General features: G+C 57.0%; 1 protein-coding gene across 2 annotated transcripts; it reads right to left on the minus strand.

The window, feature by feature from the left end:
• Window positions 1–358: 358 nt before the first annotated feature.
• On the minus strand, window positions 359–27760 carry NAP1L4 (nucleosome assembly protein 1 like 4). Of its 2 annotated transcripts, XM_023748795.1 has the most exons (15): window positions 27708–27760; window positions 27153–27211; window positions 24890–24989; window positions 22966–23107; window positions 22653–22739; window positions 21258–21389; window positions 17663–17734; window positions 12660–12799; window positions 11313–11458; window positions 8128–8150; window positions 7681–7800; window positions 6184–6213; window positions 5766–5822; window positions 4206–4239; window positions 359–1413 (listed from the first exon to the last, which is right to left on the minus strand). In XM_023748795.1, the coding sequence occupies exons 1-14, from the start codon at window positions 27719–27721 to the stop codon at window positions 4234–4236; spliced, it is 1128 nt and encodes a 375-aa protein (XP_023604563.1). In that variant the 5' UTR covers window positions 27722–27760; the 3' UTR covers window positions 359–1413; window positions 4206–4233. The 2 variants fall into 2 exon arrangements, with proteins under 2 accessions (XP_023604563.1, XP_006108210.2); XM_006108148.3 differs by lacking the exon at window positions 4206–4239.

The raw sequence follows: 27760 nt of genomic DNA on the forward strand, positions 1-27760 counted from the left end.
AAGAGGCCCAGCGCTTCCCTGCCAATGACCCGGGACACGCTCTGTGCAGCATCTCTGACCCTGCAATTCCTGTGAACATGTGCTCACCACCGAGGCCCAGTGGCCAGCGCCAGGCTCCCTCTGCAGCCTCCTTCGGGGGCAGGGCGGAGAACAAGGCCCGAGCAGCATCCTCAGGCCGGGGTTCCGGGAGGAGCCCGCCCTCCTGTGCAGGGTGAGGAGCCAGCACAGGGCTCCCGGGGCCTGGAGACCAACAGGCAACTACACGCAGCCTGAGGAACAAAAGGAAAACCAGCCACACCTCAGAGCTGCGGGGAGTGCGACCACCCCCGCCCCACCCCACAGAGAGACGCAGGCGGGCTCAGGTTTCACCACTTTAATAGATACTCTAACTAGTCTGTACAAATCGAAAACAGCATCTTCAGTTACAAATGTGTCTAAGTAATAAGGCTGAGCACTCCCCAGGCCTGGTCCGTGCGCCCGCCGTGGGCCTGTCTCCAGCCGCCAGGGACCAGGGACCAGGGACCAGGGACCAGGGAACGCGGTCACACACTCGGAGCCCCACACGCCAGCCAAGAACAGGTCGCTCTGAACCCAGGGCTTTAAGACACGATGGACGTGGGGCTGAGAAATGGGAGCTAAGGAGACGCGACACCTACACACGAGCACACCTGTGCCCCGCCCAGCCCTCCCCACAGAAGATGGGCACAGGGCCTGGCCTGGCTAAGAGGGGTCCCCACAGCAAGGAGAGGAGCTGGCCACCAGCCGCAGTGGCGGGAGGGCGCGCTTCCTCCCACACAGGCCTCGCTCCCAGAGGAGCCGCCACCACCTCCCCCCCCGTCCCCTCCCCAGGTCTCCAGTCACAAACATGGTTTCAGAAACCTGAGGACAAGCGCCAGCACGCACCCGAGGCTCACAGCGCAGAGGAACAAATAAATACGGGGACCCACCACCCACGCTGACGCCTCAGCACGGTGGGCACCACGACCCACCCCCACCCCGAGGAAAAGAAAACCAAAGTAAGAGCCCCCGGCAGCACGGATGCTCCCAGGCTCCACGGAGACAGAGGGCCAGGTGGCTGGGCACGGAGGGGGTGTGTCTCCAAATGAGAGATGGGAGCAGACACTCCCGACTTCTGTCCTGGGCTCGGGGACCCTCCCACCCCCCGTGGTCTACGGGCCCCCAAAGGTGGGCCTGGGGAAGTCTACTGAGCTGCACCCAAGGCCGCGGCGGGTGCGGGTTAGATCAAACCTCCTACTTCTGAAACGCATGTAAGTGGCCGCTGTACAGGTTAAGCAAAATAATAAGGAAAGAGGAAGTGAGGTGAAAACCATGCACTTGAACAAGGTCGGTGTGGGCGCTGCCGACAGTTGCTGCTCACTGCTGCTTGCACTCCGAGGGCTGGCTGGGCTCCTTCTGTCAACGAGAGAGAGAAGGCTTGTGAACCGTCCCCGTCCCTCCACCATCTCCCGCCACCAGGAAACCAACACCTAACTGTGCGCTGACAGACTGGGAACACAGTAACAAGCCCCGCTGGTGTGGCTCAGGGGTTGAGCGTTGACCTATGAACCAGGAGGTCACCAGACTGAATCCAGGTCAGGGCACAGGCCCGGGTTGCAGGCTCGATCCCCAGAGGGGGGCGTGCAGGAGGCAGCCGATCCATGACTCTCTCATCATGGATGTTTCTATCTCTTCCTCTCCCTCCCTCTCTGAAGTCAGAACATACACATTTTTAAAAAGTAACAAAAACATAAGCCAACTTCCCGGAGAAACGTCACAGCAGAGCTGCCTCTTGTTTGAAAGGCCGTGAGACCCTCTCACTCTGGGCAAGGCAGCAGGCGGCGCGGGCAGAGCGGAGACCCGCTCCCAGGCTGGACGGCAGCCGGGGCTCTGGGTGCCCAGGCACTGCCCGGTGAGTCAGCACAGCACCCCCTCCCCCGGCAGGATCCACACTCGGATCTGGACGGGCTCCTGTCCCAGCCCCGCGCCCGGGGGGCTGCCTCCTCGGGGCCCCTCTCCTTGATAATGAGGAATGCCCGCAAAGCCACGACTCCAAGATCCACAGACAAGCCGCCACCCTCCCAGGAGCCCCCAAGTGGGAATCCTATCCTTCCAGATAAGGTAGAGGGGAGTCCCCCACCCCTGAACCACTTCAGTGTGAGCTGTCGTGTGTAATCCGACCACTGGAACTACACTTGCGCCCCACGAATGCTGTGGGCAGCAGAGCGGGTGCACCCATCCGTCTGAGCTAAGATTACCAACCTCTCGGGACCCCACCCGGCATGCCTATGGCCTCAGCACCCAGGGCCGAGAAGAAACACCTGGGACGACGCCACCTACACCCTCAGGTGTGAGCTGGGCTCCAACTGGTCTTTGGAAATGACATTTAAGGGATGAAGTGCATGTAAAGGAGGCATACAGACAAGCAGCAGCCTTGGACCCGGGTCGAAGCTCCCGATTAGCACACGAAATGGAAGGAGCACAGGACAAGCCAGGACCCACAGGCTGGCCCCGTGTCTGCCCAGCCCTGCCCAGGGCCGGTGGCAGGCCTCTCGGGGCTGGGGGCCCTGCCCTGTCACCTGAAACACCAAAACAACACGCCGACCAGCAATCCTAGCCGACAGAGCTCAGCACCAAACAGCGTCCTCTCAGGGGAAGAGCCGAGTGCTGGCCCCGAGCTGCGGCCGAGCAGAGTGCTCAGGAGCCTGCAGAGGTGACAGGGGGCTTTCCCCGCTGCCTCGACATAAACGACACACCGTGTCACGTGACGCAGGGACGCTGTCAGCTGCACTGTGGTTTACCCAGGGGACACGAGCTGCCTGCTGGTCTAAACGCCACCCCCGTGTGGCTGTGGAGACGCTGGAGGAAGAGTCCTCGCCCACGCCAAGGCCAGGAGGGGCTGTGGACACAGGACAAAACGGAATGCAGGCCGAACCTCCCGTTTCATGCCAGTGTGATGGCAGCGTGGTCACTCCACGCCGATGATCAAGGCAGAGGAGTTGGCATTTCAAAGGCACAAACTTATAGCCAAAACCTTGCCAATCCTGGGACCACAGAAGGGAGGCTTGAGCGGCTAACAAGCGCCCCGAGCAGGAGCGCAGAGGAGCCCACGCCGCGGGGCATGGGGCGCTCCGGGCACCCCCGGGTCCTCCGCTCCGAGGCCCAGGCTGCACAGCTCATGACGCTCAGAGAGCTGGCAGGTGGGGAGTGAGCTTCGGGTGCAACCTGGCAGCCAAGCTCCTCAGACACGTGGGCGCAGCAATGCCAACACGCAGGCAGGTGACCAGCCCTGACCTAGCGCCCAGATCCTCTCTTCACTGCGGGCGCACCTTCAGCCCGCTCTGCGCCCCCACAAATGTGACAGGACAGTGCGACAGACCCTCAAAGGCCCCACCTGAACTCGCACCAGCACCAGGCACCTCTGACAGGAAGCCCTGAGTCCCGGCTCTCACAGGCACAGCCTGTCAGAACCACTGCCTCTGGCTGCAGAACCCGACTTCCGGTTCCCAGCTTCCTCCCCCTGCTGCGCCCCAGCCCTGGCAGTGGTGAGTGCCCCCCAGGTGAGCCCAGGATGGAGCACAGCGACGATGACCCACGCCCTGCAAGTGGCCTGGGCGATGACCCACGCCCTGCAAGTGGCCTGGGCGTGCTGCTGCTGCTGCTGCTGAGACCAACAGCTGGATCTGCCGCACCCACACCACACGGCAGTCGCTTTTCAGGTAAGAAACTGGCACAAGCTCGGCCCCCCACTACCCACTGGCTGCACAAGGAACAGAGGCACGTCCAGAAACATCGCGGGGTCGACTCCTACCGCCTGTGAGCGGGGGTGGCACAGGCACAGGGACTGAGGGAGCAGCAGGGGCGGGGAAGCCGTGACTGCCTCCAGGAGGCCCTGCAGACCGCCCACCTCCCAGGGCCTCCCCTCTGTCCTCTTCCTGGAGGACAGTCCTGTCATCGAGAAAACGCCACACCAGTTACCCCTTGGCTACGTGGGCAGCAAGAAACACTGGGCTCGGCAAGCGGGACCCAGAGTGGTGGCGGCCAGCCGGTTCCACGGGCGCACACAGCCCCACACACGACGGCTGGTCAGGAGGCCCGTGGCCTGGCCCGTGCGCCCGCACGGCAGCCTGCTCTGCCCCGTTACCACAGCATTGTCATAGCACAGACCAACAATTTGGAAGTGAGGAATGAATGGAATTCCACCTTACCTAGAAACGCATGATTAACAGACAAAAATTACACCTAAACGGGGAAAGAAATTGAAAGGCAGGGTCAGCATGAGGAAAGGAAGCGCACACGCTCACAGGAGGGAGCAGCCCCATCTCACGTACGAAGGGAGGGCTGCAGCTTTGGCTGAGCAGCAGGCTCCACGCACAGCTTAGCCTTCCCTGACTGCTGCTCTCCATTGCCGCCCAGACTGACAAGTGCCTCTGCACAGGTGCCATCTGACAGAGGGACAGAGGGACGGGGGAGTGGGGGGACAGGAGGACGAGGGAACAGAGGAAACAGGGAGAAGGGAGGGACAGAGGACGGGGGGACGGGGGGACGAGGGACAGGGGCTCACAAGGACAACCCTGCGTCTGCCCGCACAGCCAACAGTTCTAGCATTCACAGCACCACCCACTCCCAACAAACACCGAGACGTCACGGGGTGAGTGCCAACAATCCTCTCCCTTCTGCCAGGTCACGTGCCATGTGGTGACAGTGCCCAGAACACAGGACGTGAGGGGACAGGACGGACACCAGGAGGAAACAACAGGAGCCGAGCGCCCGCTGCCGGTGAGCCGCGCCCCTGGGCAAAGAACACACCTGGGGCTCGGCACGGCAGTGTCAGGGGTCACCACCACCCAGTTCTGTTAGCTCACAGACACCCCCCAACTCCTGTCCCCCAAGTGTGAAGCACTCAAGGCCAGGCCCCCGGTCTGCGCCTCTCTAGCTGGCACTCAGGTGCGCACAGGTGTGTTGAATAGTTACCGTGACGGACAGGCCACCGTGAAAACGATGAACGCTTCGGTGAGCGCATTTAGTCTGCCGCCCCCCCGCCCCTCGTGCCCCAGCAGGAACTCCCGCGTGAGCATGCGTGCACAGGGACACGTGGTGGTACAGACGGGTGACAAGACCAGGCTTTGCACGTACAGCGTCGGGCACAATGCACTTGGGGAAAGACGGGGACACGCACACACGGTGAGTGAGAGGCGTGCTACGAAGGCCCGGTGGCGTGAGGAGCGAGTCCTGGGGAGGCCGCGCTGCAGTTAGTGCGCGTCACGTGGCAAAGCACCTGGGTTTCAGCCAATCAAGAGCAGGAGTACAACTCCGGACTCACCAGTACAATGAATGGGGCTGTTCACTCATTTTTGCCATTTTTTATAAAAAGCTTCCTAGTTTATTTTAAATTATGAGAAATCTAGACTTAATTTCTAAGCATTCTCAGCCCAAGTACAATTGTAAATTATACTTACATTTTCATGCCTCTATTTAAAAAATAAGAACGCCTCCACCCCCGCCCTCAAAGTGCCATCTTTGCATCCTTTTCAAAAACAAGCACACGAGTGCATCTGTGTGTCAGTGACATCATCACCAGAACGAGACCAGGCGAGGGACACAGCCCGAGCGAGCGGGGGAAGCAGGCACTGCCACTCGCACACCCGCCGTTCCAGGCACTGAGCAGTCCCGCTCCAGTGTTCCTGACTCCCGCCACCGTTCTCATTGGAGGACGCGTCAGGTGCCTCGCCCGGGGCCTGGGAGTGGGCAGTTCCAGAGCAACTCACCTTGAGGCTGGCGTCGGCATCGTCCTCTTCCTCCCCCTCCTCGTCGCCTTCCAGCTCCTGTGTGGAGAGGAGTGAACAGGACTTCACACTAGAGTCACGCTTCAGTTCAGAAGGAGAGCCATCGCTACCCACAACTGACTACGTCCTTTGGACTCAAAATTTTCTTAGGCCTGAAATCAACATATCGCTGATTCTGTGGACTGAACCATTATTTCATCAGCCAAATGCAGGGTCCAATGGGACCCTGCTACGGCTCCTGCCATCTTTCTGCAGTTCTCAGCAGGGCCCACGCCTGCCGTGTCACACAAAGGGATATAACAAGGCCCGGGGCTCACACGCTGTCCCCTCCGCAGAGCAAGCCGAACCCCTCCCCCCCCCCGCCCCAGGCACTGAGCTGCCACATACAAGCTGGCCTTACCTCCTCTTCTCCTTCCTCACCTTCTTCAAACTGAAAAAGAAGGGAACACAGTTTAGGTTTTGAAAGTGTGGAGGCAACCCGACCGACACTGCCCTGTCCAGGGCCCACCGGTCAGGCCTAGGAAAGGCCGCAATCCTGCTCGGACTGAGCAGAGGGCAGCGTGGCTGCAGGCCAAGTGCCGAGAGCCACCTGCTGCTGGGCATGCCTGGCACCAACGCCACGGCCGGCAGGGCCAGCGCTGCAGGAATGCTCGCCCACAGCCCTGCCCCATTAATAGGATGCCAGTCAAAAGGACTAATAATGGGGGTGAAGGAAGGAGACTGCCAGCTTGGGTGTGCTGGGCCAACCAGGACACCGGCCGATGCTGAGCTCGGCACACGGCAGCAACAGGAATCCACGTGTCGTTTTCTGTCTCCCACAGGCTCAGGTGCGGGTTTGCGGGGCGTCTACGTGCACCCGTTCACTGGGCCTCCTTTAGAGATCTGAGGCCTGTCTCAAACCCATCTCACACTTGGTAGAGCTGGTTATATGTGGGGGCGCACAGCCCCTGGGACGAGCAAGACGACCCAGAAGATGAAGACACACCAGAACTCCCGCCTTCACTTTGTCGTGTGACCAGCATTTCCTAAACCCTAAGTCTTCGCAAGCACTTGACGTGGCCGAGCACGGGCCGAGCTGTGTGGACACGTACCCGAGCCCACAGCGCCCTCCAGCCCGAACCACACAGCCCAGCAGGGCCTTCAGCACAGGAGAGTGAGGGGAGCAGGCCTGCATGGCGACGGTGCAAGGGAGCAGACCTCGCAAGCAAGGACACCTAGAGGCACCAGGAGCCGCCAGAGCTCTAAAAGCAAGGCTTAAACATCACCAGAAACACCCCTCCAGCAGCAAGCTACACAACAGAACTTGGTGCCCAGCCAGCGTGGCTCAGTGGGTTGAGCGTCGACCTATGAGCCAGGGGGTCAGGGTTCGATTCCTGGTCAGGGCACATGCCCACGTTGTAGCTCGATCCCAGTGTGGGTGTGCAGGAGGCGGCCCATCACTGTTCTCATCACTGGTATTTCTCTCTCCCCTCTCCCCTCCACACACTGAACGAAACAGAACTTTGTGACCAGTAATCGGGACCCACGGGCACCGGGGCTGTGAAGGAGGCTGCCTCAGGTGACGGACCCAGGGCTGGTAGGTCCTGGGGGGTGTGCTCGGGGCCACCTCCCACTCTGGCTGGGGACGGCTCGTCTCCGCGCAGCGATCTTTCTGCAGAGCGCGGCCCGCACCCCTTTGAGGTCACGGAGCCACAGGCCAGCACGAGCTGGCTCTGCTGCTGATGACCGCGTGGTGCGGTCAGACCTCTGTGAATGAGGGTCCCTCCTGTTTGGAAGTGACCCAAAGCTGATAGGGACCGCCTGCCTCCCCCACTGCGGGGACCGCTCCGCTCCCTCCACGTCCCCCCGAACACCAACAGCAGCCATGTGTCCTGGGCCGGGCTCCGCAGACACATACATTGTCATCGTCCTCGATGGCCTCCCCCGTGAAGTACAGCACGGCCCTCGGGACTATCCGCTCACGGAAGAAGTGTCCGATCTCGAAGTCGGAGGCCAGCGTGAACTCGGAATCTTCATCCTGAGAGGAGAGCCGACGTGGTCACGCCCTTCAGTGGGACTGACAGCCTGTTCTCACGTTCCCGCCCCTGGTAACGGGATTACAGCCCCAGGGCCAGCACTGCCAGGTGACAGGCCACGAGGTTCAGCTGCTTTAAAGGCACAGCAGTGCAATGGCGGGGAGGCAGCAAGTGCAGCCCAACGGGGAACAGAGGGCAGTGAACACCCCCCCCCCTCCCTGGGTTCCGGGTTCAGGGAAGAGGAACAGGTTACAAAGAAAGTAGGTAACTACTGAGGAAATACAGGCTCTACAGCCAGTAAGAGGCTTTCAGTAACGACACAATCTTACCAGCGATTCTCCATCCCCGGATGCTGGAAAAAAACAAAACACACCCAGGTTACAGTGAGAAGCAAACGCCCGACCTCACACAGGAAGCGCAGCTGCAGAGAAAGTCAGCGCCTCCCAGCTCAGCCTTCCCTGCACCTCCTGGTGGGCGCCCACAGCACCTGTGCCCGCTCCCCAACACGCCTGGGCCCTGGGCGGGCCCCCAGATGCAGGATGCCAACCTTCTGAGGCCCTGACAGCAGTTTAGAATTAACAGGTGGAAAGGCTGCTGCGTGGCGGCTGTGGCCACGAGTGCACCTGCGCTGTGAGTGGAGCTTCAACTCGTGTCCTGCAAAGCCTCACGTGACCGTGCAGCAGACAAGGGGACAGGCCCTGAGCCCCACCCCCAGAGAGGTCAACACTGCACTCCTGTCTGTGTGGAGAGGAGGAAGGAGCGAACACGCCGACACCTTCCTGCAAGTGAGAAACTGCCCTGTGGGCCGGGTGTCACTATCACTGCCCACCCCAGAGAGGACGCTGAGATTAGGTTCCACACACGACACAGACTGGGCTGAACTGAGTAGGACGGGCAAACCAGTCATTAAATCCGCCCTCAGTGAAGCCCAGTCACATTCAAATGATCAAGGGATTCGAATCCCTAATCTTAGCGGTGCTGGTCTGAGGCCCTCACTGAACTGCAGGCCTCAGCCCTGCCTGTCCATCCTCTGGAGTCTCTGCCTCTCCCCAGGCTGTCAGTGAGGCCGTGGCAGTGAGGCCGTGGCAGCGAAGCCATCATAGCGAGGCTGTCAGCGAAGCCGTGGCAGGGAGGCCGCTGCAGTGATTGTGCAGTGCCAGCCACAGTGGAGACGGCGGAGGCCCGAGTGCCAGGGTCCAAACACCACCCACGAGGCAGTGGTCCCCAAGCCTTGGCACACGAGCACCCCACGGCTGTTTAAGGTTCAGATTTGGGGGCCCGGCCTGAAGGTTAGGGATCAGCACAAGGACCTCTACCAACTTGACTTCTGGACCCGTTTTGTGGGTTTAAGGACGCAGAGGCCGCTGGACTGGCCATTTTATGTTTCCTTCATTTCAAAAATCACGTCATCAATGTTGATGTTTTTCTTGGCTACCCCATCCCTGCCTCCCCCTCTCACCCTGTTTTCATAGAGCTCATCACGTGTAGTGATGTGCATGTGATTGCTTTGAAAATAGCAACTGAAGCTATAATGGACGTTCCATAAAGGTCTCCCCCATCAGGTGTGCAATTTAATGTTGCCTGGTACACTCGGTGTTGTGCAGCCACCACCGCAATTCTAGACACCACCCCAGAAAGGATCAATCCCCAAGCCCGCGAGTCTACTTCGTTCCATTTTGATTTTATCAAGTATTTTAAATCCAGTTTTAAGGAAACTCCCCCAAAGCGCCTCTGTCATGACTCCACGCAGGCTCCTGAGGGATCTCCCAAACAGGGACACTGAGGGAGCAGTCATGGCTGTTCTTACCCCCAAACCAACACATACCGACATCTTCTGGCAGGGCTCCTCAAACTACGGCCCGCGGGCCACATGCAAATACAAATCGTGTATTTGTTCCCATTTTGTTATTTACTTCAAAATAAGATATGTGCAGTGTGCATAGGAATTTGTTCATAGTTTTTTTTAAAACTATAGTCCGGCCCTTCAACGGTCTGAGGGACAGTGAACTGGCCCCCTGTTTAAAAAGTTTGAGGACCCCTGCCTTCTGGGCTCAAAGACAAATCACAGAAAATAGCCACGATGAAGAGACCGGACTGTGAGCTGAGCGGGAGCGGGAGCGGGACCAAGGGGCACTAGCTCAGAGACAAGGTCAAAGTCAACGGCTCAGGCCTGAGTTGCTGCGTGAGGCGCCGGACTGACAGCCCGAAGGCGCCCGGTCCTGTGGCAGGGCCGCAGCTCGTCATCTCAACCTGGCTTTAAGCGTGGAAGGTAAAGAGCCAATGGGTCTTCTCATTTCCTCGTATCCGTGCTGACACAGCCAACTGCTCCGCCTTCACGTTCTCTCAGGATTAGAAAATTACACTGAGGTGTCCCAATAGTTTACTCTCAAAGCCAGCAGCTCACCTTTCCAGCTCGAGGCCCATCTTTATGTTATCACTCGGGGGAAACCACACTCAAAACGGAAGCTTCCAAGCTCTGCTTCGGCCCCAAGCGCCTCACAATGGAGAGGCAAACACTGAGCGCCCCGGCGCCAAGTCCTGGCTGGGGCAGAGCTGCCGCGCAGGGGCTGCGAGCAGCGTGGAGACGAGGGAGGCATGGGAGGCCCTGCAGGCACTCTGAGCTTCCTACCATGGAGCCTGGGGTGCCGCCTCGTCCTCCCTTCTTGCTGCCAGGTCCCCCTGCTGCCCCCTGCACCCGTGAGCACAAGTCCCCTTACCAGCCCAGCTCGCCGGGGCCAGGACGGACCCTGGGGCCACGAGCTCTCACAGCAGCACAGGCCCCGCTACCCAAAGGCAGAGGATTCCTACGAAACTGTTCTTAAGCGGAAAGGCGGAAAGCCAAGAAGCAACTATCATTCACTTAGACAGAAATGTTTCTGTGTTCTCATAACCAAAAAATAACCTACCAAATCAAACCAAATGGCACACAAGGCCTAAAATAACCCCAACGTACGGTACAAGCAGGACGATGTGATCAATACACACTCTGCATACCTGCCGATCTCGAGTGGCACTTTACCCACTCGTCACCACTTCGCTGCTGGCAGCACCAGCCCTGGCTGCTTTCAATGTGCCCTCTGCCTACACATGGTACGGATGGCGGGTGCAGGCAAGATCAGCACACGCACTGCGTCTTTATTTTGCTCATAAGGATGGACGTTCCGTCCAACCTCACGCTGAGCGTCACCCTGCGGAGCTCCTAGGCTCTGCTCACACCTTAGCGTGCGTCCTGCTGACCGAGGCACAGGATCCCGGGCAAAGCCCAGGGCCACCGCCAGAGCTGGGGCTGGAGGCGAAGGTGCCGAGCGTGGTCCTGGGGACGGGCTCGAGGTGCCGCCGTCCCAGCAACGGCTCATGTAAAAGAAACGCTGAAAGCTGTCACCTCTCACCTTCTCTCGTAAACACCAAAACCCTCTCCCATTTCTCTGGGTCAGTAGGACAGGTGCCCGCCTGCAGGTCTTTGGTAAAAGCCGAGCGGCGGGACAGGCCTCCGGGAAGCAGGGGCGCCCCTCACCTTTCAGCGGGCTGAAGAAGTTGAAGAAGGAGTCGTTGGGGACTTGCTTGGTGATGGTTCTGACGGTGCCTCGGCCCTTGTGTTTCTGCTTTTTCTTGATCGTTTTGACGGTGACGTTCTTTCCTTTCTTCCAGTCAATAGTGCACCTGCAGGGGCACGACAGCCACCAACACACACTTCATGAGAAAAGCCGGCTACAAGTGCACAGAACAAGCAAACCACGCTCTACGCTTAACCCGGACAGTTTCATAAACCCTCCTGCAAAAGCATGGCCGCGCATGAGGCTCACCCGCAGGCAGTGACAGGAACGGGCTGCCTGCCACCACCCCGACAAAGCAGTGCCTCAAGCTCGGGCTTCTGCAGGGCAAGGGCACCAGCACCCCAGGCCTCCTCGGCTGGAGGCTTGTGTGTCAGCCCAGACGCTGCAGCGTGTTTTCTGTGAACAACCCCGATCAAGGCTGGGCACAGGCACCTCCAGAGCCTGTCACCTGCTGCCCCTGGACAGCCCCCCGAGTGCACCTGAAGTCACCACTCAAACCCCAATTCTCAAGGCCACTGAACTGAGTGGGACAAGCTGGAGAAAGGAAGCAGGTGGCCCCCGCCAATACTGAGGACCCGCACACAACACCGCAGCTCCCGTGTGCTGCGTGGTGGGTGGGGCACAGCTGCTTCCTAGCCCTCGAACCACCTTGGACCACAGGTGACACCTGACAGCAGCTGGACGGTGTCGGCCCTAGAAGCGCCGGAAAGCCAGGCCTCCTGTCACCAGGCGCCCGGACAGTGGCCTTTCTAACCCTCGCCACTGAGTCACGAGGACTTTAAGGCCTGAATTACTCAGACGGAGGGTCATGAGGACAAGCACGAGGTCCCAGGGGTAAAATAACGTTTCAATGGCGGAGGAACCAGTCCCAAGCATCTCCAACTGCCCAAGAGGAACAACTCACACTACACTCACTCCCTGGGGACCTACAGACTGGAGTCGCCAAGGTGCTCACCCCGCGTCCAAGGACAAGCACGCTGACCCCGTCTGCAAAGCCAGCCCCTGGCGCACTGCTCTGCGCCGACTCATGTGGGCTGCCGGCCACAGCCTGACGGACGGGCCGGGGAACCCGATCCCCTCATGAGAATGAGGAGCCGGGCCACTGCCCGGAAGCCTGCCCATGTGTCCACGTGATCCACTTCCCAGCGCCGCCATCACATCCCCCACAGAAAACTACTTCCTCTTAGCCCACTGGGCTTCAGGGCAAGTGAAAGGCTTCCTGCTTCACCCTCATTTCTCTCTGACGCAGTTCTAAAGTCACCTCCCAGTTTCACTGCCGAGAAAAAAGGTGAAACGGTGTTCCTTACCCATCACAGTCAACTATTTCAGGGCCTTCGAAGGAGAAGGGGTCGGCCTTATCCGGCTCGGACTTCATCTTGTACGTTTTGGTCAGGACTGAATTGGTGAAGTAGTCGTTGGGCTCAAAGTGGAACTCTAACACAAAAGACTGAAGACAGAAGCGCAGGGTGAGCACCTGAAACGCTACAGACACCCAGCGACGGACCTGATGAGCCACACCGTGCTTCCGGGGAACCAGCTCCCCCCAGCAGGACCCACAGGCAGAAGCCCACAGTGTGGCTACGTGACAAGAAAAACGTCTTTACTGCAAAAAGCAGCGGCACAAAGAGAAGGCACAGTGACGGGGCGTGTGTCTCCTCCCAGGGAGGCCGGGCTCTTGGTGGAGGGTCTGGAGGGAGAAACTGGGCATCGACAGCCCCGCCCTCCTCTCCGTCCTCCCTGGGAGGCAGGCAGAGCGGCTGTCTTTGCTCCGCAGTGAAAGTGGCCAGACCCCCTGTGGGGGAGAAAAGGAAACACAAGCCACACCCGGGACAAGTCCCTCGGGTCACGGAGCAGCCCGCACCCTGGAGAGACAGCCTCACAGGGAAATGGGCCCAGGTGTGCACGGCAGCAGCCACGGCCAACAGGGGACACTCACACTTGGGCACCAAAGCGAAGGAGAAGTAACTAAGACGCAGCGACTGGCCAGGGTTCCGGGAAGCCAGCAGCACTCACACAAGGCAAATGGCTTTATACATTTTTTTTTTAAGTCTTGTGTTTACAAATTTCCAGTATATTTTTTAAAAATACATTTTACTGATTTTTTACAGAAAGGAAGGGAGAGGGATAGAGTCAGAAACATCGACGAGAGAGAAACATCGACCAGCTGCCTCCTGCACACCCGCCACTGGGGATGTGCCTGCAACCCAGGTACATGCCCTTGACCGGAATCGAACCTGCGACCCTTCAGTCCACAGGCTGACGCTCTATCCACTGAGCCAAACCGGTTTGGCAGTATATTTTTTTCTTTAGATAGATTCCAGAGAGAAAGGGAGAGGGAGAGAGAGACAGAAACATCAATGATGAGAGAGAATCACCGATTGGCTGCCTCCCGCATGCCCCCTACTGGGGCTCGAGCCCGCATCCCAGGCATGTGCCCCTGACTGGAATTGAACCCAGGACCCCTCAGTCCACAGGCTGACACTCTATCCACTGAGCCAAACCAGGCAGGGCTATAAATTTTTAAAAAATATATTTTTATTGATTTCAGAGAAGAAGATAGAGGGAGAGACAGAAACATCAATGATGAGAGAGAATCATGATCAGCTGCCTCCTGCACGCCCCCTACTGGGGATGGAGCCTGCACTCCGGCACGTGCCCTGACCGGGAATTGAACCAGTGACCTCTTGTTTCCTCGATCAACGCTCAATCGCTGAGCCACACTGGTTGGACTGTAAATAGCTTTTGAAGGACGACTTGGCAATAACAAATAATTAATGAACTAAAAAAGCCACCTGTGACCTCATACCACTATCTGTGCTCACGCTTCCCCTCCGCCCGTCCGTAAAGGACAAAGAAGCCTGTCCTGGTGCGTGAGGTGAGGAGCGTCTGTGAAGGCCGAGTGTGGGTTCAGGCCGCCTGGGGGCAACCCCACCGCTCGGAGCGCCGAGTGGTTTCGGGAGTGGAAGTGACACCTCTCCCCCCGAGTTGAAGATTGACCCAGGGAAGCAGCACTTAGGACACAAAAGGGGAGTGAAACAAGGCTCTCCAAAGAGGGGGTGAAGGGGGAGAAAGGCCACGACAGCACAAGAGCAGACACAGGGGGTCAGAGCCTGGGGAACACCCACGTCCAGTGTCTAGAAGGGATGGCGCAGGCTCTGGCCAGGGGATGTCCACTGACCTTTGCCAGAGCCGTGTGGGCTGGAGAGGAAGGATGGTCAACAGATTCAAGTCCCTGGTCTGGCAGGTCCAAGTTCAGCAGGACAGGGAGGCAGCCTCGGAACCGGGTCCCTGTCCCTCCCTCCCAGCATGAAGATGGAGGTGGGAGGGGCCACTGTGGCCATGACCACATGCGGGCGGGCTGGGCCAACGAGCCTTCTGCTGGAGTCGGTCCCTCCGCACCCATCCTGTCCGGCCCCTCCGCACCCATCCTGTCCGACCCCTCCTCACCCGTCCTGTCCGGCACCTCCGCACCCGTCCTGTCCGGGCAGAGTTCTTCCCCACCCAGTGTCATTTCTTTTTTTCCTATTTTCTGATTTTTTCTTCCCCATGGCCTCTGTTTATCTAGAATAACCCGAACACCCTGGGGTGAATTAAAGTATTTAATGGACCAATAAAAAGGGCCCAGGGGTGAGGGCACCGCCTTCGTGCTCCGATCCCACACTTCAGTTAATGGTGCTCTCTGCCCAGCAGCGGAGGCGGGGCTACTGTCTTCACCACAGTCACACCCAGGCTAGGAGCGGTCCTGCCTCATACAGCCCCGTGGTTAAGGTGGACAAGAGACACGTGGGATTCTCTGTGCTGCTTGAAATTATTTCAAAATAGAGACCAGTACAGGTTATTATTACAGAAAGGAAGTGTAAGACACAGTGCCAGCAGGAGCGGAACTGACCGCCTCTGGGCCTCACTGATGCGCACTCCCCTCCAGCGGCCCAGCCATTACACTAAAAGGACTGTCAGAAGCTTAAAGACCCGGGTTCCAGGATGCTGACCATGAGGCAACCATTCAGAACAGGGGGTGGGGGTGGGGGGGCATACAGGAATGCTACGTAACCATCTACACCAAGAGGTGCAGTAAGTTCGCTGCCCCGCCCAGCAGAGCGCGTGTGGCGTGGGAAGAGAAGCACGACAGTGTCTGCACGCGCTCGCTCTCGCGCCCCTTGCTGCCGCGTCAGAGCAGTGGCGCTGGCTGGGGCGGGGCCAAGGCGCTGGCCCCTTCGTTCTGAAGCGAGGTGGCTCTTCTTTACAGCTTTAATGTCTTAGACGGCTCATAATAACGTGACAGGATCAACTAAGGGGAACTGGCGGTAGCGTGTCTCTAGACGCTGGAGGCGGCCTCGTGTTCTCTAAGTTCGTACAGTGAGCACACGGGACTCACGAGGAAGACTGGCTCGTGCTACCGCCGCTCAGGCTCCAGTCCTGGGGAGCCACATCCGACACGTGGGCGAGAAAGAAGAAAGGGAACCAAGGGAAAAAGATGAGTGGCAGCTGAGAAAGCAGTGGAAGGAAAAACTCATAGCATCTTACAAGTGCGCTCGTACTGCAAAGAGCATTCACATCTTCTCAGCCCGCCATGGCCGCAGGCGGTCCCCAGAGGGCGCTACAAGCCTCTCCCAGTGAGGAGCCCAGACTGGGGGAGAGGCTGAGAGGAGGGCCCCAGGCCACCCCAGAGGCTGCAGTAGGAGAAAAGGGGTCACCAGAGTGGCCCTCAGCCTGGAGCAGGCATCTCTGGCTCATGCCCACACCTCCCCTGCAGAGGGAGAGCGGATGTCCCCTCTGGGAGTACAGCAGACAGGAAGGGGAAGGGACATATATAGGCACGTCTCCCTGTCCCGGCCTGCAGCACTAGGGGAGAAATCCCATTCACACTGGCCCTCGTGCCCTACCTGGGCCCGTGCTGTGACAGGGAGGGAGGAGAGACCGGGCTAGCCCCGGGCCAAGGTCCCCAGCCCACAGCCCCAGGTGCTCGTCTCCAAGGCCTGAGACCGAGCCACCAGTGAGCCTGTCAGTCCCGTCACTGACCTGCTATGGCTCTGGAATGGAGCCCGTCAGCCGCCGCCAGACGGACAGGCCACGCACAGGGCTCCTGGGAGCCCAGCCCAGCTGGACGGGTGCGCCATCCAACTGCTCCCGGGGGAGAGGGAGGGCTGGCTGGGCCTGACGGCAGGCAGACCACCCCACACTAACACACGCCGTCTGTCTCGGGTGTTCTGGAAAGGGGGTTTGTGACACATCAGAGCAAGCGAGCGTATTTTCAGTCTTATCTGCAGGTTGTTCTTTTTAAAAATCCTCATCCGAGGATATGTTTTTAGTGGTTTTTTAGAGAAAGAGGAAGGGAGGGAGGGAGAAAGAGAGAGAGAGAGAAAGAGAGAGGGGAGCATTGATGTGAGATAGAAACATCAATCAGTTGCCTCCCGTACACACCCTGACTACGGATCAAACCTTAGCCTAAGTGTGTGCCCTAACTGGGAATCAAAACCACTACCTTTTTAAATAAAAAAATATATATATATATTGATTTTTTACAAAGAGGAAGGGAGAGGGATAGAGAGTTAGAAACATCCATGAGAGCTGAAACCGGTTTGGCTCAGTGGATAGAGCGTCTCTCATCGATGTTTCTAACTATCTCTCTCCCTTCCTCTCTGTAAAAAATCAATAAAATATATTTAAAAAAAAAAAAAAAGAAAAGAAACATCCATGAGAGAAAAGCATGGATCAGCTGCCTCCTGCACACCCCCTTCTGGGGATGTGCCCACAACCAAGGCACATGCCCTTGACTGGAATCAAACCTGGGACCCTTCAGTCCTCAGGCCGATGCTCTATCCACTGAGCCAAACCGGTCAGGGCCGAAACCACTACCTTTTGATGTATGAGATGAGGGCGCCAGCCAGGGCGGCCTGCAGGTGCTTTTTGGAACAGACACCTAGTAGGTTTCTGTTAAAGTGCCCCTCACATTCAAGGGAGTATATACCCACCATCCTTTCAAACCCATTTCAAAGACACGAGATCCTCGAAAAACCCAGGAGCCACCCAGGGAAAGGATGGTAGAGGAACGAACTAGTGAGAAGCCACAGCACCTCAGTGGACACCACACGGGACAGAGGAGTCCAGCCCGGCCTGACTCCTGCACCTGCCACCACCCAGCAGGTGGCCTGGGCGACCTGCCAGGCTGCCCTGATCCCCACCAGCATCTCGCTCAGGTCCCCCGGCAGGTGAGTGACGGGTCTGATTTCCTGCCTTGGACCCAAGCCCTTTCCTTACCTTCAGTGGCCTGACGCCCCCGACACCAACCAGGAGCTCCATCAGTACTCACCATCGGCTGTCCAGGGTCTGAAAACTTCACTTTGATATCCTGCAGGTGTTTCAAGATCGGCTCATCATATTCCTAAACACAAAGAGGAAAACAAAACCTGAGCTTTCTGAGAACAGCACGGGTCCTTGCGGAGTGGCTGCTGCGTCCCTCCTGGTGGTGGGCGAGGGGCCCTGGTGGGCCCTCTCCTGGCCAAGTACTGACTCCAGGGAGCCACCCAAGCTGCTGCCCGACAGCTGGTCTGAGAGCAGCGCCTTCAGTGCTGGGACCAGGGCCCTGGCTGCTCTCTCACAGGGCCCTGTGCCTGGGACCGAGGTGCCATTCCCCAGCAGGCCGGTCCGGAGCAGCTCTGAAGAGACAGAATCACAGGAACCACCTGGATCAGCTACGGCCACGGCAGCCACCCCATCCCACCGCCATGGGCATGTGGCAATACATCTCCCGAACCCACAGCACAGCCACTCAGCACCAACAACACACACGAGGTGTGTCTGAGACCCACAGCTCGGGCATCACACGCGAACTTCCAACATGGCTGCACGCTTTTACTCTGAGCGTCATTCAAACGCAGAGTTCACTAATGTCTGCATGTGAGAAAGTCCGAGAGAGAACAACCAGAAGAGGAATGACGAGACTCGAAACCCAGCAACCACATCCTACCGAGAGGCGCTTCATCTGTGAAAGTGACTTCTTGTTATTATTAGAGAGAGGAAGGAGGGGGAGAGAGAGAAACACTGATAGGGTGACTCCCATGTGCACCCTGACCAGCGATCAAACCCCCCACCTTCGTTGGTGCCCAGGCTGATGCTCCAACTCACTGAGCCACACTGGCCTGAGCAAACAGTTCTTTCTTTGCCCCTGAAGTCTGGGGACTGAACTAAAAGATTTCTTGAGGTTCCACTGAGTTCTAAGAATTGAGCCTGATAAACATCAAGTTCCTAATTTTAAATTCTTCTGACATAGAACTACAAAAAAACAGCAACACAAGCACATACCAAGTCTCTAGACAAAAAGGGACCGCAGTCCGAGATGTCAGATCCCGCCTCCAGAGAACACCTGGCCCAGACTGCACGTCACTGGTGTGCCCTGCCTCGTGCTAAATGCCAAGGGGAACGTCACCACCAGGATGCGGCCCAGCGAGATGCCCTCATGTGGGACCATCCCACTCCTCCCTCAACCCGCAGTGCCCTGTGCTATGTCCCAAGCCCCTGAAATAACACCATGCTCCTCCCAGGCCTCGAGGACAAGAACTCCGTGGTCCCAGCGGAGCCCAACGTCCTGATGACAGGCTCAGAACTAGGGGCCCATAAGCCCAGCCCTGGGCACTGTGGGGGGCTGAGTGGAAGCTGCTGTCCGGACCCTCTAAACCAGTGGTTCTCAACCTGTGGGTCTCGACCCCTTTGGGGGTCGAACGACCCTTTCACAGGGGCCGCCTAAGATATTTACATGACGATTCATAACAGTAGCAACATGACAGTTATGAAGTAGCAACGAAAATAATTTTATGGCTGGGTCACAACATGAGGAACTGTATTTAAAGGGCCAGAAGGTTGAGAACCACTGCGTCTAAACCAGTGATGGCGAACCTTTTGAGCTCGGCGTGTCAGCATTTTGAAAAACCCTAACTTAACTCTGGTGCCGTGTCACATATAGAAATTTTTCGATATTTGCAACCATAGTAAAACAAAGATTTATATTTTTTATATTTATTTCATATATTTAAATGCCATTTAACAAAGAAAAATCAACCAAAAAATTGAGTTCGCGTGTCACCTCTGACATGCGTAAACCCTCCTGCAGCCTCCGCTCTGCCCCCCACGCCGAGCACCAAGCACTCAGTCGAGTCCATCTTCAGGAATTAACGTCTGACCCGAATGGCACCTCCGGCCAGACGCGGTCAGGTCAGTGCCAACGACCTCTCGCCACTCCCTCAGATAGGAAACACTGGAAATGCCAACCTGTCTTCCCACAGCTTCAAGACGCTCTGCGGCCTACACACCGACGTAGGCCATGATACAGAGGTGCTGGGAGAAGGAGGGAGACCCCTCACTGAAGTCGGCCTCAGCTACTGCCCTCAACACCAGGAAATGCGTGGAAGCAGCAGCCACACCATCCCTGGACGGCTACCCAGCACCAACAGCCAGGTCACCAAGCAAGTCACCTACTGGCACCAAAAGCCCCATCATGACAAGCCTGCCACACGCACAGCGTGCCCCCCACAGCAGCACATCAGAAAAGCAGCCCCAGGCCCACCCAGACCTGAGAAATCGGGCCCTGCGTGCCCCGGGATAGGCACAGCCACCCAGGTCTGAGAGAGCTAACGGCTCCGCTGCGTGGGGACTTCCCACCCTGGGGCACCCAGAATCCGGGAACTTCTACCCACACCTGGGACTGTCAGGACGTGGGGGAGCAGAGGCACTGAGGCTGCTATTGAGTTGTTTTTGTTTTGTTTTTCTTTGCTATTGAGTTTTAAAAGTTGCCCAGGTGCCTGGCTGGCGTGGCTCAGGGGTTGAGTGTCAACTTATGAACCAGGGGGTTGCGGCTCAATTCCCGGTCAGGGCACAATTCCCGGGTTGTGGGCTCCATCCCCAGTGGGGGGCGTGCAGGAGGCAGCCGGTCAATGATTCTCTCTCATCATTGATGTTTCTCTCTCTCCCTCTCCCTTCCTCTCCAAAATCAAAAATATATTGGGGGAAAAACAAGAAGTTGCCCAGGTGATTCTAAAAAGCAGTCTGGGTGAGGTCTGCCATAGAGTATTCAATTTTCCCAATGAATTTCTGGCGTGTGGCATGATCTGGTTTTCTTAAACCCCGACCTGAACTTGTGCATGAAAAGGAGGCTCGGACAGGAAAACAGGCTGTCGCAAGCCGCGTGTTTCAGACGCAGCCCTGTCAGTTGAACGGGAGCAGGAAATGCACTCCTCACATCCTTTCCTGAGTCTCGGCTCACGGAGACTGCACAACAGGCCTGTTTCATAGTTCAAATACCCACCAACGGAGAAGTGTAATAAGTACGTGTCAGTGCAAGTGTGTGTACACATGCACACACACACACATGCACACATTCTCACCCCTCACTTCCCGCCTGTCCACATCAGTGACATGGAGAAGGGCTGCCCTAGCCGGGTGATTAGGGTCGATGCGCCAAGGTTGCAGGTTCGATCTCCAATCGGGGCAATCAATAAATGCATAAATAAGTGGAACAAACTGATGTTTCTACTTCTGTCTCTCTCTTTCTCCCTCCCTCCCTCCCTTCTTCCTCTCTGAAATCAATGAATTAAAAAACAAAACAAAGACAAAAAAAAAAAAAAAGCAGCCATGAGTTTTTAAAAAAGGAAGAAAAAAAAATGGAAAGGCGTCTGGACCCTGCTGACAGGCTTTCTGGGTGAGGCAGCAGCCCTTTCCCAGGAGGTGAACTGACCCAGGGCTCTGGCTCAGGCTGCAGGCTTCCACTCCAGCTGCAGTAGGTGTGACTGGGGTCCCCACCAGGAATAACCCTCCTGTGAGGCCACGACTTCTCTGGAGTGGGGGTCCCAGGAGTGCCTTTCCCCCGCGAGTAGCTCACACGCAGTCGTAAGACCAGGATGGAGCGTGCTCACCTGGACCAGCTCGCTCAGCATGTCCACGTTTCTGAAGATGGTGAACCAGAACTCGGGAATCCCTCGGGGGGCGGGCTCCTCTGCTGCCTCGGCTTCTTTTTCTGCGATGACAACTTTGCTTTTCATGTCTCCCTACAAAGTAACGATGCAGAAGAGGACAGTTACCACCAAGCAACAAGTCAACAAATCCTCCCACGGCTCGAACCAGACCATCATTCCAGAATCCCGCACCCACTACCGTCACAAGCCCTGGTCCTCTGACCCTACATTCCAAGACCGCCGAGCAGGTCACCATGGAAAGGTTTCCGGGACAAAGCGTTCAAGGCACTCCGTCCAAACGTCATTCCACCAAACCATTTAAATTGGCGGAAAAGCTCCAGAGGGGTCAAAGGCCACGTACCGGGCAAGGCTGTGCAGTGCTGGCTCCACGAGGCCCCCACCTTGGGATGATCACCCACTACCACACGCAACTCCCGTGGCTTCCGCCACCAGAACTGCCAACCACTTTGTCCGTCCAAGGCCAGGGAGACGCTCTAACTGCCGCCTCCGCCAGAGGCACTGCCCACACGAGGGCGGGGACCAGACGGCTAGGTGCCCGTGCAGATCAGGCAATGTGGAAGGTGGGAGTGCGGTGCCACTGGAACCTTACGAGGCAACGAGCAGAGACAGGTTTTTCCTGAGCAAAAAGGATCTGATTCACAAGGACACTGACCCGCAGCCACAACTACGACCAGGCCAGGCTCTGCATGTTTTTAGATCAAAACACGTGGCTACCAAAACTAGCATATTCTTCACAAATGCCCATAAAAGTGAATTTTACAGATTGAAGCTACTTGTCTCCCGAACACAAGATCCGGCTGGCAGAGTGAACCTATGGCACTGGAATGGGCCGTCAGGTAAGAGGCTGCGAGCAGGTGACAGGGCCCGTCACTGAAAGGACCTGTAACCCACTGATCTCGTGGTCACGTGGCGAGGCGCTCTGGCCACCTCCTCCTACCGCTGGTCCTGGTGTTTCCAATACACCCTCCTCACCACACCCCGTCTGCTGGTGGCCACAGCACGCCTGGCTGCGCCCGTCACTGAGGTTAACGGCCTCGCTCATCGGATCTGCGATCTCCCTGCACACAGTGCAGAGCTGCTCTGGGTCACTGGGTCGCAGGGGACGGTGCCTGCTCCACTGCCTGAGCTGACGGCACCGTCAGAGGCCAGGCCCGCGGCTGCTCAGTATTCAGCCATAAGAAACCCCAACACCTGACCTCAGGGTGGAACAGCACCTCCTGCCAGGAGCGCTTTCTCTGTAAAGTCATGTTGAGCATCAAGACCATTAAGAGACGGTTCTTGTGTGTAACAGCGCGAAAGCGAACGCCAGCCGCGCTCATCAAAAGAACAACTTACGGCCAGTTTGTCCTCCTCTTCGTTCTCGCTGTGCCACTCCGACTCCGCATCTGTCGGCTCAACGTCACCAGTGACGAACTCCCTTCTCTAAGTGAGAGCGAGACCTTCTCAGAGTTATGTCATTGGGGAAGGCAGGAGTTCAGGCCGTGAGTTTGCAAACAATGCCTATGAGAAGACTGAACCCTGGACGCTCCCATCACTTATCCTAAGCTTCGGTCTAGGACTTAAAGAACAGCTCGGGGCGATTTACTGGGCAATGTGGATGCTCAGCCTCAACGGTCTGAGACACGCGAATCAGAGGAGATGCTCCCACCTTGTCAAAGAGAGGCTGGTACAGTGCCGCGTACTTCCTCTCCAGGTCATGGACCTCTTCGTAGAACTTGGCTTCTATGTGAGCGCACTTCACCTGGAGTTGTTTCAATGCGTTGATTCTTCTTTTCACGGCTTTAGGTAAACTAGAGAGAAAGCAGAAAAGAAAACTTGTCACATGCTTGCAATATCTAAGTGGCATGCTTTTCTGTTTTATTAAAATAAATTTAGGTTAACACAGAATGAACATCCTTACTAAGAAAAAGAGGTAAAATCATTAAGAAAAGGCCCGACCGGCGTGGCTCAGTGGTTGAGCGTCGACCTATGAACCAGGAGATCACGGTTCGATTCCCGGTCAGGGCACAGGCCCGGGTTGCAGTTTTGATCCCCAGTGTGGGGCGTGCAGGGGGCAGCTGATCCATGATTCTCTCTCATCACTGATGTTTCTCTCCCTTCCTCTCTGAAATCAATAAAAATATATTTAAAAAAGAAAAGGACACACATCCCAACAGGGGAAAAACAGTGTGAAGGAAGCTGAGGAAATAATTCACAAAAGAAAATAAAAATAATCGAACACAGAAGAAACCTCCAATCTCATTAATTTTTAAAATATTTTCATTGACTTTCAGACAGAGAGGAAAGGAGAGGAAGAGAAGAGAAACATTGATGTGAGAGCAGAACATCGATCGGCTGCCTCCTCCATGTCCCCCACCAGGGATTAAGCTCACAACCCGGGCATGTGCCCTGACCGGGTATCGCAGAAGCAATCTTTGGGTGCATGGGACAACACCCAACCAACTGAGCCACACCAGCTAGGGGCGGCCAGTCTCATTAAACGTCCCGAAGAATGTAAATTAAAAAGAACTCCTGCCCTGGCTGCTGTGGCTCACCAAGGTCCCCTGTGCTGGGTCTGGGTAAGCCAGACCCAGGCCACCTCAGCGTGAAGGGCCTTTCCAGACCCCCGTCACCCTCCTAGAACGAGTGCGGGAGGTGGACACAGGCAGCAGAGAAAGTTTCACAAGAGGTGACACACACTGCAATCTGTACTGCTTCCCTGCACGAGGTACACATTTTGAAATCATTTTCTAACTTCTGAAGTCTTCCTCATGCAGTAAGAATAACAAAAGGTTCTAAGCAAACTGGTCCCTGCTGTCCCCTGGCCATCCTGAGTCAGTGACATAACGACCGTCTCCCCACAACAGGCACCTGACGTGCAGCGTGTCTGTCCCCCGCTCTAGAGCCCGAGAACTGGAAAGCACTGCCACGACTCTCCCACTGCTGCCCGCTGCACTGCAGCCACGGACAGCCTGCAGGTGCCTCCCGGCAGCTCCCGAGAGCCTGCTGTCTGGGCAAAGCAGACCCAAGGGCCCCTCCCCACCCTCACAGCCTGGAACACATGGAGCCGCACTGGGAACCGTGGGGGGGGGGGGGGACGTCTGAGACCAAGACCCAACCTGACTGCCAGGCGGGAGCCCGGCAGCAGCCCTCCCTCCAGTAGGAAGACAGCCCGGCCGGAAGGGAGAGCTGCCCAAGGAGCCCTCACTGGGCGGCACCAGGACACAGCCTCTCCCGAAAGAGCCTTTGGTGGTGTTGCAGGCACTGGAGGGGAGTCAGGGAGGAATGGCTCACAGCTGACAGCCACCAGGAAGAGACAGCGTCCCGCCCTCACCTGCACCCGTTCCCTGCCAACTCCTTCCCTGTGCTGCTCGACTCAGTCTCCCATGGCCACAGAATGGCCTGTGGGCCAGCGATCAGAGCGCCCACCTGCTGCGTTCTTTCTCCAGGTCTGAGTCCCTCTGCAGACCCTGCGCCCGAGCCAGCACTCCCCGCTGATGGAAGCACCATTCCTATTCTAAGGAACAGGGAAGTGGTTTTCCTTCTCCCGCGTTCCTGGAAGTTGGACCGCGCCTCGCCCACAGCATACTTACGTCTCGATGTAGCTGGAAGGAGTGTGGGAGACACTGTCGAGCCGCTCCTGCAAGGCTGCCAGAACCTGAGGGTTCTGCATCACCTGATCGGTGAGCTTCTCTACAAGTCGAAAAGAGGGCCAAACAATTCACCATCTGCCCACCACAGAGCAGCCAAGTCAGCATCACCAACACAAACCCACTGAGTCTGCTCGTCCACTTTCATTTCTAAATGTGGCCAGTGGCAGCTAAAACATGTTGGGAAAACATTTAGGGTGCACTCTAAAGGCATGGGATGTTTATGCGAATCACCTAGTGGGCGGTTAAAGCCCGCAGAGGCTACCTAGAGATTTCCGGGTCTCATCTTGGCTGTTTAAGCTCCAAAACTCCCAAGTGAGGACATCGTCGCTCCCGATCACCTTGCCTTCACTCCCCAAGTCCCATGTGGGGCCCAGAAGCCGAAGACAGGGGTAAGCAGACGGCTCCTCAGAGTGAATCAGTGCCCAGGTGTGCCCAGCACACAGCCCGGAAAGCCCAGCCTCACCAGTCAGTTCCCTGTGGCCAGACTTCCCAAGTGTCCTCTGGTCCTTCACCGGCACATCCTCCTGCGCACACCCACCCCCAGCACCGCTGTGTCCTCACCAGCTCCTCGCAGAGGTCACACGGCCCTCACAGCGCACACTCCAGGCAGCAGGAGGGGTGTCAGCATGCTGCACTGTAACCATGGCGTGGGCCCCTTAGGCCACGGCACAGGCTCACGTCTGCTGAGCCGATCCCCTCTTCCTGCCACTGTGCAGACAGCCAGGCTCAAAGGTCGTCGCACCTGGGAGTTCTCCAGCCTTTTTAAGAACGTGCGTGGGCAAGCAGAACGCACCAAGCAGGCCCTTAGTTTAACTACAAGCAACCACTACCAGGAAGCGCTGTGGTTAACGCATCCAACTGTGTCTACACACAACCCTATACTATGTGCGCACACACCTTCTCTAGCTCTGGCCGTTGCAAGGCCTGGACACAATGGCACTGGCACCTACACCTGGGGGTTTGACTCTCTCCCCATGAATAAAAACAGAGCCCTTCGGTAACAGACAGAGCCAAGTCGGGGCGAGGAAAGTTCAAAGGAAATGGAACAGGACTTAGGCCCCAAAGTTCCTCAAGAAGAGCCCTGGAAGTGATGGGGACACAGCCAGCCTGAAGGGACTCCACTCATCAAGTGGAACAAATCCTGCACCAACAAGAGTAATGATGGCAACTGGTAAGGCACCGACCAGCAAGTACCCACGTCTCTCTGGTAACACTAAGGGGGGGGGGGGGGGTGTCACAGCTGTGGTCTGTGGCAGGATGGTCAGAGTTAGGAAACACCTTTGCAGCCCCAGAGTCGTGACTGGTGCAGCAAGGATCACCGTGGTGCTGACACCAGGTGAGCGTCTCCTGGAGAACAGGAGACCCACGGGGCCCAGCACAGTGGTTAACAAAAGGGCCCTCAGGATGGAGAGGCCTGGCAGACGCTGCCTTAACCAAGTCACCAACGCCAGCACCCGCCACGGGCCCAACTGCACTTCCCGCTGCACAAGGTCACCCACGTGGCGGCCTTGCCAAAATGCTGACCCTGAATCTCAGAGGGAAGAGCAGAGCATCCAGAGCGTGGGCATCCACAAGGCGCTGGGCACCGTGTCGCTGCGGCACAGGGTGAGGGTGGGGCTCCCCAGCCAAGGAGACAGAAGGACACGCAGCACACTCGCTCCCCACGGGCTAGTCCTGGGGAGCACGGCCGTGAAGAACTGCTGGGAAAGGGGAGCTACAAACACGACTACACACAGCATCGTGTTAATGTTACACTTCTTGGGGGTGGTTAGGAGGATTCCTCCCAGTTTTGGGGGAATTTACACTAAATTGTCTTAGCGACTCTTTTAGTCAGCATGTCCACAACTTGTTTTCAAGAAGTTCAGGGGGCCTTTCTGAAGTGGAAGGGAAAACACACCATGAATTTATGGGGAAATGGGTATCTGGGATCTGCTTCAGAACAATCGGAAGAGAAGGCGCGGAGGAGAAAAGGCTGGTCGTTGGCTAATCAACGCTGACGCCCAGCGACCGTGGGACCGTGGGTACGAGTCTGAGTTTCCTGTAAAACGTTTCTCAGACGCTGTGCTCTTATCGCGCTACGTTTCCCTGAGGAAGAACCCTCTGTGGTCAGAGCAGCCGCGCTTCCTGCCGCCGTGCAGGCCCAGCGTGGAGACCGCTCTGCACGCCAGCTCTCCAGGGGAGCGCCTCCCCGCAGTGCACTGACCTGTGGCACTCGCATCTTTAGCAGCTTCCAAGGAGTCTGAAGGAGCCCCGTCTGAAAAGCTGGAGCGACATGTTGAAAACAAGGAAGAGTTACTGTAAGAAAGCTCCTAAGGTAAGTAGCACAGGGCATCTTCATACGTAACCGTTAAGAGGTGTCAACAGTGACTTCAAATTTGATGGAAGAGAACCACAGACACACGTGGTACATACGAGAGACTTAGCTATTAAAACACCCTCCCACTTAATATAATAACCCCACCATCATCTGGGCCCCCCACATGCCACCCACAACAGTTCTAATTTCCAACCCTCATCAAAGCTTCTGAATTCTCAGCTCTACAATTTCACATAATCCCGCTGCTCTGAAACCAAACCCACCACCCAACCAACAAGGACCGATGGCTTGGATGGCTGCTGAGCAAGAACAGCCACCTTCCCAAGCTGGGAGGACACAGCACCGACAGTGCTCTGCATGCAGCCACACAAACGCCAAGGCTTGCCTATTGCTCATCACCTACAATGGGAACGCCAAGAGACAAAGCTCACTTTGGCTTACCTGTTATCTGCCATCTGAATGTTTTTATCTCCTACAAAGTAAAGAAGAGTTGT

Source organism: Myotis lucifugus, unplaced genomic scaffold (genome assembly GCF_000147115.1).
Source record: "Myotis lucifugus unplaced genomic scaffold, Myoluc2.0 scaffold_1821, whole genome shotgun sequence".
Classification (NCBI taxonomy): domain Eukaryota; kingdom Metazoa; phylum Chordata; class Mammalia; order Chiroptera; family Vespertilionidae; genus Myotis; species Myotis lucifugus.

What these genes read in the sequence shown, in the direction of transcription:
- NAP1L4 (XM_006108148.3), bottom strand. An exon ending in TGCTGAGCGAGCTGGTCCAG is followed by an intron (nt 17,735 to 21,257) that starts GTGAGCACGCTC and finishes CTTTGTGTTTAG; the next exon opens with GAATATGATGAGCCGATCTT. An exon ending in CCATCGAGGACGATGACAAT is followed by an intron (nt 6,214 to 7,680) that starts GTATGTGTCTGC and finishes CTTCTTTTTCAG; the next exon opens with TTTGAAGAAGGTGAGGAAGG.